The sequence below is a fragment of the Salminus brasiliensis genome, chromosome 11 (genome assembly GCF_030463535.1).
Source record: "Salminus brasiliensis chromosome 11, fSalBra1.hap2, whole genome shotgun sequence".
NCBI lineage: Eukaryota > Metazoa > Chordata > Actinopteri > Characiformes > Bryconidae > Salminus > Salminus brasiliensis.
Genome location: NC_132888.1, coordinates 11,159,514 through 11,171,786, shown reverse-complemented (window position 1 = coordinate 11,171,786; position 12,273 = coordinate 11,159,514). Strand labels below are relative to the sequence as shown.

Below are 12,273 nucleotides of genomic sequence, written 5' to 3'. Positions count from 1 at the left end.
GAGCAGGAGCGCCCTAAGCAAAGTGCCACAGCAAAGCTCTCGAGTTGTATTGGTCAGAGGAGGAGGAGGATGAGGAGGAGGGTCCAGCAGTGGAGGAACAACAGACTGGGCCTTTACAGCTCCACCAATGTACCGTTAGGCTGCGTGGATCAGCACTATGCAAAACAACAGGGCACTGCTCGTCTGTATCATGTTGCAACAAACCGCGTAGGTTGAAGAACCCATGTGTCAGAACTTGTCAGGGTAGATCCTCAAGCAGGAAACATGGGCCAAAAATAAGCGGTAGAAATGAACGTGGGGGTTTGCTTGTTGAACTTGTTACACTCCAGAATACAGAAGCGTCTGCTTTCTACCCAGGAGAGTGAAGTGAAGTGAAAGCAGAAAAAGAAAGTGGTGAGCTAGCTACAGTCAGTCGCTGCTGGGAACATGGCAGGTTGACTTCGTGTGGTTGACCTAGAGAGCTAGCTAACGAGTCTGCAATGGAAACGGCGGAGCCAGACCAAGACGCCAAAAGGATTAACGCGTGTTTCGAGAGGACGTTTGCAGCTCTGACCGTGGACGACGTGTACGAAATCGCCAAACTCATCGGCTCCGAGGTGGAAAAGCTCATTGACCACTACGGCAAGGCCAGCGTGGAGGGTTTGGTGCCGAAGGTAGTGAAGGTACTGGAGCTACTGGAGAGTTTCGCAGCCAGGAATCACACACAGAGGTGTAAGGAAGAAGATCTGCTGAAGGCGTTTGAGACTCTACAGGTACAGCAGCAGAAGAAACGGAGTACGAGGGACGGTGAAGACGGCAGCAGCAGCAACGCAGACTTCAGGGTGAGAAAGCTAGAGATAGATAGATAGATAGATAGTGCTAGAGAATCACATGCCCTTTAGTATCGCTGCTGAGTAGCATATGTATACAGACAGGCTTATGTGTAGCACTAGCTACTTTCTTCGAGTATCGCTAGCGAAGTTATAGTAGAGCTAGGATACGTTTAGCTAGCTAGCTATATATCCCTAGCTCTATATACAATAGCTATAGCTATAGCTAACATGTTGTGGACTTTCCCTGGTGACATGGCTGGCTGGCTGGCTGGCTAGCTAAATAACAGCTTATCCTTATAAGTTAGCTGAGCCATGACTGCGATTTATTAAAGCCTACAGACAAAGAGTGTCCATTTTAACAGCCAGACATTAGCTAGCTATTATAGTCATTATGTTCACATTACTCCTAGCTGATTGTTTAATCAGGGGGTGGGTGGTCAGATTGTCTGGGGAACCACATGGTAAAACACGTCCCTTCTGTCCACTATGTCCCTTCTGCACACTCTGTACACTAGCTAGCTATAGGCCATGCACAGTGTAAGGTTATTATTAGCTAAATTGATCATCAAATCAGTGGTAGTGCTCAGTAAGACATTACCTACTCATTAATAAGACATGAAGAGCTCCTCTAGCCACCACTGCAGATACCTCCAGGGTAAATTTGGAGGGCAGATTGGGAGGGCACACTGACTTTACGTACTGTTTACTGTTTATTTTAAGTTTGGTCATTTTGAGTGGTTGTACTTGATGTCTTGCCTGAACCTTAACTGCATTGTCATTAAAGAAAGTCTTTCTTTCAGTCCTACGACTGTCAGTTATGTTAATATCTTGCTAAATTGTATAGAAAGTTGTCTATCACATGAAAATTTGATACATTTATGGCATCTAGCGGACGCACTAACCCAGAGCGACTTGCGACTTACAAGGTTGCCCATAATAGTCAAGTCAAGTCAAATTTATTTGTATAGCGCTTTTTACAACTGTTGTCGTCACAAAGCAGCTTTACATAATTAGTACTTAATAAGGACAGAGACAGAGAAGAAAGAAGGAATAACATGAAGCGTCAAAGACCCCCGTGAGCAAGCCAACGGCGACAGTGGCAAGGAAAAACTCCCTCAGAGCTGGAGGAAGAAACCTTGGGAGGAACCAAGACTCACAAGGGGGACCTGACCCATCCTCCTCTGGCCAGACTGTTTTAAACATTAATGATAAAAATGACCAAAGCAGATACAACAGAAAGTTGATAGTGGTGATGGAAAGTTGATAGTGGTGATAATATATAATAACTGGAGACACATAAAATACTTAATCCTTTAATACATTTTTGGCTGGGTAGTTATTTTTACATTCAGGTGAATGGTGTGGATCCATCACTGAGATGAGGTGCTGGTCCAGTTCAGCATGTAGACAATCCTTTACCTGCATTATTAAGATCAATCAATAATCATTCACAAAACTTCTCACATCAAGTGTAAGAAATGAATGAATAGCCATGCTTCTGTCTACTTGCCCTACCAGGAGTGTGTATATATGTATGTGTGAGGCGGTGAGTGATCCACTGTGTATTGCTGCAGGACTGGCAGCAGAAGGAGCAGAAATGGAGGCTAAAGGTGGAGGGGCTACAGGCTCAGGTGCTGCAGCTCCAGGAGGAGAACCAGGAGCTGCTGGGCTCACTCTCGAAAGAAGGTAGAATGACATTGGACATTCATCTGATTAGTCTTGCAGTCATTTTTAAATATGTTTTCTGTATTAGTTTGATGCACTAATCTAACCTACGGGATTGGGATCTGCAACAGTACTGAACTTTAGTTTGATGCATTAACTAATCCACATTCATCACCTCTTAATCATTTCTAAAGTGATTGTTCTAATATTAGAACAGTGCATTGTTTTATCCAGTTTCTATAAACTTTGTCTCTTACATTTTGTCTTCATTCATTGATTCATTCGTTTATTTATTTATCCTTCATAGTTGTAGAGGGCACAGCTCCCTGTTACCTTACACAAGCAATTCCTCACAGTGAGGTATAGATTTTAAATAGGACAAAAAGAGCATGGCCTTGGTATCGGATCAATACCAAGGTATTAGACAATATCCTGAGTTCAGGTATCAAAATCAATATCGGGAATGAAAAGGGGGAAGTGTTGCATCCTTAATGAAATATGAACATGATATGGTACAAACCTGCACAGCTTTCAGCAAGTAGTCTCTTTAATGTTGATGTCGTTTGGGTAAAAGAAAATATTAATGTTTTTAATATTTATGTATTTCTAAATGCATTCCATATTAAGACATTTGCAATAGTGCTGCTCAGCATACAGTCTTATGTTGTTATGTTGTTAGAAATGTATTCATAACATTAGTTATGGTTACTTATAAAGAATCTTTTGCTTGATTTGATCTGATTGAAGTAATTTTATCGGATTTGTCCTTTATTGTACCAGTTAAGAATATTTAGAGTATAGCTTATATACTAGTATACTAGTATAGCTTCAGCTTTATCCCACCTGTGAAGGAATTTCTAAAGTCTGAAGTCCTCTGGAAATGTGCCACAAGGAGATTAAATGATGTATGTCATTGGCTGAAATAGGTCAGAGAAACTCCAGCTGTTTAGGGGAGTATAATCCATAACACAGTTTCCAACTTCCTAGAAAATGTGTCTGGCTCTGTGTCTGACCTGACTATAGGTCAGTCTCTGAAGTAGGCCTGAGATGGATTTAGTTTCACTTCACTGTAATGCTTTCACATTTCACTTGCAGTTATTATTTTAGTTTTAATCAGCATAATTGTTTACAGCTACATTTTATATATATATATATGTATATATATATATATGCAGTGTCTGGATTTGGATGTACCTTAGCTAGATTCTATTTACACCTAGATTACATCCAATGTTATTATTTTTTAAACTAAGGAGTGTTTTCATTTTACTTTTGGTGATCTGATGTAAACATAGTTTCTTTCCTGTTACTAACAGTTAATTATACACTGTCATATATCAGTAGAAAGTGTTTAAATCAGGCAGTGAATCATTTGCATTTGTGGATGATTATCCTTTCACTTGCTAGTCAGAACTCAGCACTCATTACTATTTAGTTGTCCTGCTGATACACTATATGTCCATATGTTTATGGATATGCCTTTCTAATGAATTTCTAATGCATTTAGCTACTTTAAGAATCACCCATTGATGACAGCTTGTTCAGTCCCTGTGGAAAAGAATAGCACTGTCAATAGAATAGGCTTTTTAGAGCAGATAAGCACAAACCTATTGGTACCATACTAAATGCCAGGTGTGGACTAGAGATGTGCCTCCAGTATTGAGCTGTGAAGCAGTGGACCTGTGTTCTCTGGAATCATGGTTGGTGCTCCATTCAATACTGATGCTTTTATCAAATCCTTAAAGCAGTTCTCCAAAATCTATTAAAAAGTCCTCACTGGACAGTAGAAACAGTTACTCCAACAAAAGCTGTAAACTCTTTTGCAATACTCTTGATTTTTGAAAGAAACAATGAATGAGCAGGTGTCCCAATACTTTTATCCATATTGTGTTGTTGGTGCCCAGCTGTCTGTTAACAGTATCTCCTCCTTGTTCCTTCAGATCGTACACAACGCCAGGAGAGAGAGGTGATGCTCAAACTCAAAGAAGTTGTGGACAAACAGCGTGATGAGCTCAGAGCGAAAGTGCAAGAGATATCCAGCATGTCTAAGGAGGTGGAAGCGGTATGGATTTACCTAGGCAGCACAAACACACACACACACACTTGTTACAAAGAATATGCTAATTGGTGTAATTTCCAAGGAGTCAGATAGCAATTGAAGACTGTGACCGTTTCTACCGTTGCTTGGCTTACTGCAGGTGCGCTATCAATGCCAGCAAAAAGCTAACTGTGTGGTTGGCAAGTGTCAGCTGACTGGGAAGTGTATGTTGAGTGCAGGGGCTGTGTACTGTGACTGAAGTTACTGTGCTCTTGACAGTAGTTAATCAAGTCAAAGGCCAAAAGCTAAAGAACAGCCTGCCACACCTTTGAGAAAACAAGCCTGAGCAAAAGTCACTCTGAGGAGCAGCTTGTATGCGTTTTCTCTTTTCTTTTGAGAGCTGCTTGTTGGAACACATTGCTCAAATGACTTGAGTACACATTACAAGTAATAAAAACAGAACAAGACCACATTATGTATTTGAAGTATGAGGACTGTAATGCATTAGGATTGTGAGCTTTCTATGCTGTGCACAGTACTTTGCAGAGGTTTTATACACCTACACGGCATGATTGGAGGAATCATATATACAGTAAAAAGTCACCAGAATTTCTCATTTTGAAGAACGCAATTGAGATCTTTTGAGCTAGTTTCTCCTGGACACCGCTCTCTCCCGCCATATATATTGTTGCTCTCCAAATAAACCATGTATCTCCAAAATGGTAACTTTATAAGAGAAGAATGTTGGATCATAAAAAATTCACACTATATACCCTTTAGCCTACATCATGTGTTTAAGTTATGTAGACATAAATGAAAAAGATAGCTTGAGATACATTACGGTAGTAAAGATAGACCAAGAACTGTAGCTTGTTAAGAGTAGCCTTGTATGACTGCATGAACACGTATTCTACACAATATGTTTTAATGTGTATTAAGGTGCTTTGTGTTTGTGTGACAGCTCCAGGAGCAGCTGGAGCGCTTTATGAAGATGAACGGAGAGCTGAGGCATAAGCAGAGCATGATGCAGGCTCAGCTCAAGAGCTCTGTGGAGAGGAGAGCAGACATGGAGGCTGACCTTTGTGAGAAACAGAAAGAAATAGAACGACTCACCACACAGCTGGAGCAGGCCAGCACACACATAGCTGCTAGCACGGTAATAAGTAATGATGGGGGGTGGGGCATTTTTGTACATGTTCAGAATAAAACATGTCCTGACTTTGTAGGAGAACTAGAGAAAAACAGCTTAAACCTACCATGATGTTCAGACCAACTACACTCTTAAAAACAATATAATATAGGTTTATTAATATATGTAGTAAATGTAGTAATATAGGTGTAAGAAAATATTGATATATTGCAGTATTTTGTTTCTTAAAAACACAGTATTGATTGTAATTATTCGTTTACAGGCAGAGATTGTGGGCAGACAGTGGTTCATTCTGGGTTGTGTTCAAACTTTGACTATTAGATAGCAGTGTTGTACTCTGTCTTCAGTTCCCTGTTCTGATGGTATTAAAATTACCCTAACAAATTGCAATATATTTCTTTATGTACAGTGTTGGGATATTGCTATATATTGTAAGCCCTGTATCGTGATATGTATGTCATCGCCAGGTTCTTGCTAATACACAGCTTGTAACAGACATGTGTGAGTGTGAAGAACCTGTGAAGAAAAGTTTTAAGAACCGTCACTTAATATAAATGTTCTTTTTTAAGGTTCTTCACACTCACAAATCTCTATTACAAACCTCCTTCTTTAATGAACCAAAAGCTGCCTTCAGATCCCTGTTTTTATTGTATAAAAGTAAAGGTTTCTGTTACTCAAATTTTATGCTTATAATTGTTAAAAATATATATATAATGACAGTTTTCACTTAAAATGTGCAATATATTTCTTTGCTTACAGTATGGTAGTATATTGCTATATATAGAATCGTAACCCCTATATTGTGATACATATTGTATCTCCAGGTTCTTGCAAAGCCCTAGCTTGTAACAAATTTAATGCCATCGAAGAGCCGCTCTTGGTGCCATGAATAAAAATATTTGTAAATAGTTTAGCCTAATAGATTAGAAAACATGCCAAACTGTTTCTCAAACTACATGCTAGGGTAACTAGTATTGAAGTGTACTAGACTGTAGCCATATATTGTTGCTCTCCAAATAAATGTATCTCAAAAATGATAACTTTATAAGAGAAGAATGTTGGATCATTTCTGTTGGCCAGTTAATCATGAAACGTTCATGCAATATAGCCTACATCATGTGTCTTGTAGATGATGTAGACATAAATTAAAAATATGAGAGCTCTAGCTTGTAACAGAAGTTCAGTGCCATAGAAGAGCCGCTCTTGGTGCCACGAATAAAATGTTTGTAAATAGAAGTGTGTGAAGAACCTGTGAAGAAAGGTGAAGAACCTGATGTAAATGTTCTTTACCAATTTAAAGGTTCTTCCAATTTACACATTTCTATTTACAAACATTTTTCTTTATTGGACCAAACATTGGTTCTTCAGTGGAATGGTACGAGTGTAAATGCTCCTGACTTTGTAGAAAAAGTGCTTTTTACCAAATCTGTACATGTTTCACTGTTCCACTGCCAAATAGCCTGAATGCCCTCTTGTTTTCTGTTATATTCTTACATAAAGGGCAGAAGAGGCAAGCTTGTATTCAGCTTCCTCCTGGTGTAGAGCTCCAGTGGATTGTTTTTTATAGTCTAAACTTTAAAACACACCAGAAAGTTGTGTTTGTCTAAAAGTAAACAAAGCACAGTTTAGTTTACTTGACAGAAGAAGGAAGATTAAAAAAATTGAAGATCATACAACTAAATTGATGGGCTTCTGTTGCACAGGTCTTTCATTTTCAACTGTACAAAAGTTCAAAAGTGTAATCACTGGCTAGTCACCACATGTGCTTCAGTCAGCACTATGTCATAAAAAACACTCCAGTATAATTTCACCATGGTTTCACTTGTCCACTTTTTATAACATGGTGACACATGACTTTGAAACTCTGTGATTTCCTTCTACAGAATAGTCCAACCATTGACCTCACTGATAAGATGATTGTTGACCTGAAGGACCCGAATCGGCCCTGTTTTACCAAGCAGGAGGTGCGGGACATGCTGTTTGAGAGAAATGAGCTGAAGGCCAATCTCTTTTTGGTTCAAGAAGAGCTTGCCTACTATCAGAGGTGAGAAGACTGGCAATATCATGCTAAATGTAAATGTAAATGTAAATGTAAATTGTTTGAACAGGTAGAAGTGCGTCTTGCTTGGACGCCCCAACATGCCCATGCTGACAGCAGTTTCACTTGGAATGGGTGATTTCCAAGGCTCTTACCAGGCTCTTTGGAACTGGCCATGGTGATACCGCTTACTTTACAAATCAAAACCAAACCAAACTAAATATTTGAGGTTTAAATAAGACTTGTTAATTTCTTGGTGATTTTATGGTTCTTGGCTTGCCTCTTGGTATACAACTTGTATACAACTTTTATGTTTGTTTATATTTTTATCAGTTACTTCGGTTGTCAGGTCCATCAGTAATTCAACGAACTGCACCAGAATTCCAAACATACATTTTTGTTAAAATTGCTATTAGTTCCTGTGCATTATTTTCAACAGTCTGTTTTCTCTGATGTTTCAGAGAGATCCTGAATGATGAGAGATGCCCAGGATTCTTACTGGAGGCAGTACGCTCTGCCATAAGGAAGCAGAGGACAGTCATTAAGGCCAAAATGTTGGGCATTGCAGAGGATGAATGCAGCAGGTGAATTACTGAGTCTAAACAGATCTTATAGATATTATAGTCAGATTACAGTTATACATATTATCAATATTTCTGTTTGTTTTTCGCCAGTGATGAAGAAAAGGGACCTTTATTTGAGAGAAGAGAGAACGAGGACGTTGAAACAGACTGCACTGACAGCAAACCTGCAGAATCACGCATCAGAAACCTGTGAGTGCACCCACACAGCTTTGATTACAGCTTTTTAATCCATTAAGATTATATGGAATCAAACTATTACAGTGCTATGGAAGTAGTTCCTTTCTGTTTTTGCTTATTCATCACATTACAGAGGTTCAGATCAAGACAAGGGGAACATGGTGAAACACAACACAGTTTTTAAATGATCATTTCATTTATTGAAGAAAGTTTTAACATACCTAAATCACCTATGTGGAAAACGTAATAGCCCCCAAAATGTAAGAGATCAGTCTGTTACACTGATGAGGATGAATGATAGCCCACTTGTCTTTGCATGCTTCCTGTTTAAGGTCTTGCCAGAACATCTCAATTGGGTTCAAGTTAGGACGTTGACTAGTGAATGGTAGTCTTGCCTCATAACCCAACTGCGCTGGAGCTTTAGATCACAGACTGTTGACTGGACATTGTCCTACAGGAATCTGTGGTAGCAAGGAGATTGTAAAATCTAAAGACTAGGGGGTAATCACGGTATTCTTTGGCAGATGTGAGATGAGACTATGTTCATCTTATTTAGCATCTTGATGGCTTTCACCCGGAAACCCTCCATTGGATACTGGCTCTATCTCCCTGTATTTCATGAATGCTGACCATATCTAGGGTAAATGAGACCTAAAATTCCATAGATATTCATCTGGGTTCTTTTGTGACTTTCTAGACGAGTTGTCGCTGCACCCACTGAAGGAATTTTGGTAGGCTGGCTTCTCCTGAGAAGATTCACTACTGTTCCAAGTGTTCTGCTTTTGAATATAATGTTTCGCTGGGGTCCAAGAGCTTTCAACGAAGAGAACGTCTTATCTCTTAAGGAATTTCTTTTTGATTGTGGCGTAGTGTGCTGCTTCTTAGGAGCCTTTTGACTACTTTACATTTAATGCAACAATCTGTAGCATTTTACCTTAAAATGACAGCTTCACAGGGCTCTTGGTGGCTCAGCGGTTTACGGCACTACCACTATTGTCGCAATTTTAAATCCTGAGCCATGCCGCTTTGCCATCTCTCGGAGTCTGAGAGACCACTTTCCAGGTGGGTTGATGGCACTCTCTCCCCTTATCACTCTTAAGTTATGTTGACCGGCACAGGTGTCTCTTTGCTGGAACGGCGGAGCTGGGGACCTGGTACTTTCCTCTGAGATGAGAGCTCTGCATGTATTAGAGGAAAGATGTTTTAATCCCCTACCCTCTAAGTGTCAGGAGCATTGCTAGTGCTGGGGTAGCTACGAATTGGGTAGGTTAATTGACAGTACAAAATGTCAGCAATGGTTCGGTATCTCTCAGCTTGTCCAAAAAAACAACCTTTAGTGGTGGCTCAAAACACGAATTACACTTCTCGCCTGTAGGAGGAAACCATAAGTAAGAAATGCCAGTTTTCCAAAGTAACATTTAGATTCAAAAGGGAAGAAACTTGGGTGTGTCTTAATTGATCATATTATCATGTAAGTTTGATCCATTGGTTCAGCTGAAATAGGTTTTCCACACATTTTTAGAAATGCAGTAATACAAATGTTAAAGTAATGCAGTGCTGAAGAAGAGTGTGTAAAACTTTCACTTTTATCAGCAAAATATTTCACAATGTCAGTGCATTAGTATGTAAACACATAGCACATAGCCTGCGAGACATGTTTTGCAACATATCTTGTTTCCTTTTTTAGGCAGGTGCAGCTGGGGTTTCAGGCTAACTCTTACTGTGGCTGTGACTTACAATGGATTTACATGGATTTGCATATCAGATTATTTTCCTTTGTACGCAGCAAATTTGCCAGTATGTTTCTGAAACTGTAAACAGAGATAATGAACAAGCCACACCCCTTTTAAAGTAGCACTTCTTTTTACTACTGTTTCCCCAAACATGCTTCCCCTTTTAAAAAAAGCAATTTACAGGTCATTTCCTTTGACCGAAGAGTTCATGTTGACAGTCTTATCTCATGTTGGCAGTTTGAGTTGACAGTCTTAATTGTGTTCAGAGGAAATACTCCTCCATTTCTCTGACTCTATCACTGATTAGAGATGTGTGCTATCTCCTGCTGCTTGTTCCCTCAGCTTCGGCTTCCTGACCCGCTCGGGCAGTGGCAGGAGCCCCAGCCATCAAACGTCCAGTTCCACATGGGAGATCATCAACCCAGACGAACAGGAGCCTGAGGAGGAGACCTAACCCAGAGACCCGCCCTGAGAGCTAAATTCACCCTGCTTGAGAACTTGCGCAGTGCTTGAAGGTCTACAGCTTAGACGCTATACATGCTCTGCAAAACACTGCAGAGTTTGATGGCAGATTACAGAATAAAATACTGAAGGGAACAGAAGCCCTAGATAACATTTAGAGGTTCCTTCAGAGAAACCTTTAATTAGCTTGAAGCATTAACAGAAAGCACTGGAAAAATAATGAAATAATGAAAGCAATTATTTTATATACTAAAACTCTATATTTTAAACCAATATTGTCAGAAAGCATAAACGTCTATAAGAACATTTTTGTAATGTTTTCTATGAAGAGTTAAAACTGTTATTTTTGTAGAAAGTGTATTTTAGTATGAATTTTAACCAAAGATGCCAGTATGTATTAAAAACAACTCCCAAGACAATCACACACACCCTCTACAGTACCTCTTTCCGCCACTAGGGGGTCATTAGCATTTTTTGTAATGTATTGTTAATTTTTAGGATTCATGCAGTTCTTTCTCCTGAGATAACTCAGTTTGACATTTTGGTTTTTTTCAGCATGCCTTTATGTGAGTTTATACTTAAATATTATTATTAATAATTATTATTAATAATCATTATTATGTAATTAATTTATGTTAATAATTATTATGAATAATAATTATTAATAATGATTTATTCACTTCAAAATAATTAGCATGTTTTGTAATTTATTGTTAATTTTTGGGATGCCGTTCATTCTCAACATTCATTTATGTTTCAGTAATTATTAATAATAATTATTAATTATTTTGGAGCAGGTCTATTTTTAAAGTATATAAAAATACTGGCATAATATACAAGTTCTGTTGTCTGTAGACCAGCTGTTAAGAAATGAGTTGTTCCTCTAAATGCAGTAGAGTTTGGTATGTCTGAACACTATATATGAATTGTATGATAAATAGCAATAATGCACCTCAATATGTGTCTGAAAAAAGCCAAAGATTTCCTTTACGCATGGTTTATTAAGAGTATCTGGAAAGGTTCATAATTTGTGTTCAGTACTTGTGTGTATAGCATGGGTTGGGCTGCTGTCTCTTTGTGTCTGTCTGTTCGTCTTTAGGTGTTCACTCAGAGGAAGCCTCTGTTTCCTTTAGGGGAAACCAGAGATCGTGCGAGTGTTCTCAGATCATAACAGGCTGGTGGGCAGAAATAAAGACACTGGGTGTCTCTGTCCTCACCACAGTACCTGTCAGTGATGTTACACTTTATTTTTGTAAACATACAGTATGTACAAGGCTTTGGATCTAAATAAATCATTCAAACATCAGTGAAGTTTGTCCCGTTCCTTTTGTATTGCGGTTCTCTTTTGGATTGGATTGGATCTTGCATCTGTATGTACATCATATGAGTGAGTGAGAGTCAGAGAGACAGGGAAACTAGGAGAGTGAAGACATTTGGTCATGCTCAGACACACTAAGCTTTAAAAAATGCTGTTCTTCCCAGAATTCCAGGCTGTGGTTGTGTCTTTAAAAAGGCCAGCAGCTGATTGAATTGGAGGAAGCTGGCCATGCTTCCCCAGGAAACTCAAAGAGGAAACAGAGAGGTTCGGCAAGCCTGGGTTTCTCCAGGCCCACA

General features: G+C 39.1%; 1 protein-coding gene across 1 annotated transcript; it reads left to right on the top strand.

Moving 5' to 3' along the window:
• The first annotated feature begins 20 nt into the window (after window positions 1-20).
• On the top strand, window positions 21-11,965 carry rilp (Rab interacting lysosomal protein). Its single transcript, XM_072691676.1, has 8 exons — window positions 21-821; window positions 2,387-2,498; window positions 4,418-4,539; window positions 5,477-5,671; window positions 7,549-7,709; window positions 8,165-8,287; window positions 8,378-8,476; window positions 10,540-11,965. Exons 1-8 carry the CDS (start codon window positions 480-482, stop codon window positions 10,649-10,651), a joined length of 1,266 nt encoding a protein of 421 aa, XP_072547777.1. The 5' UTR covers window positions 21-479; the 3' UTR covers window positions 10,652-11,965.
• The last annotated feature ends 308 nt before the right edge of the window (window positions 11,966-12,273 follow it).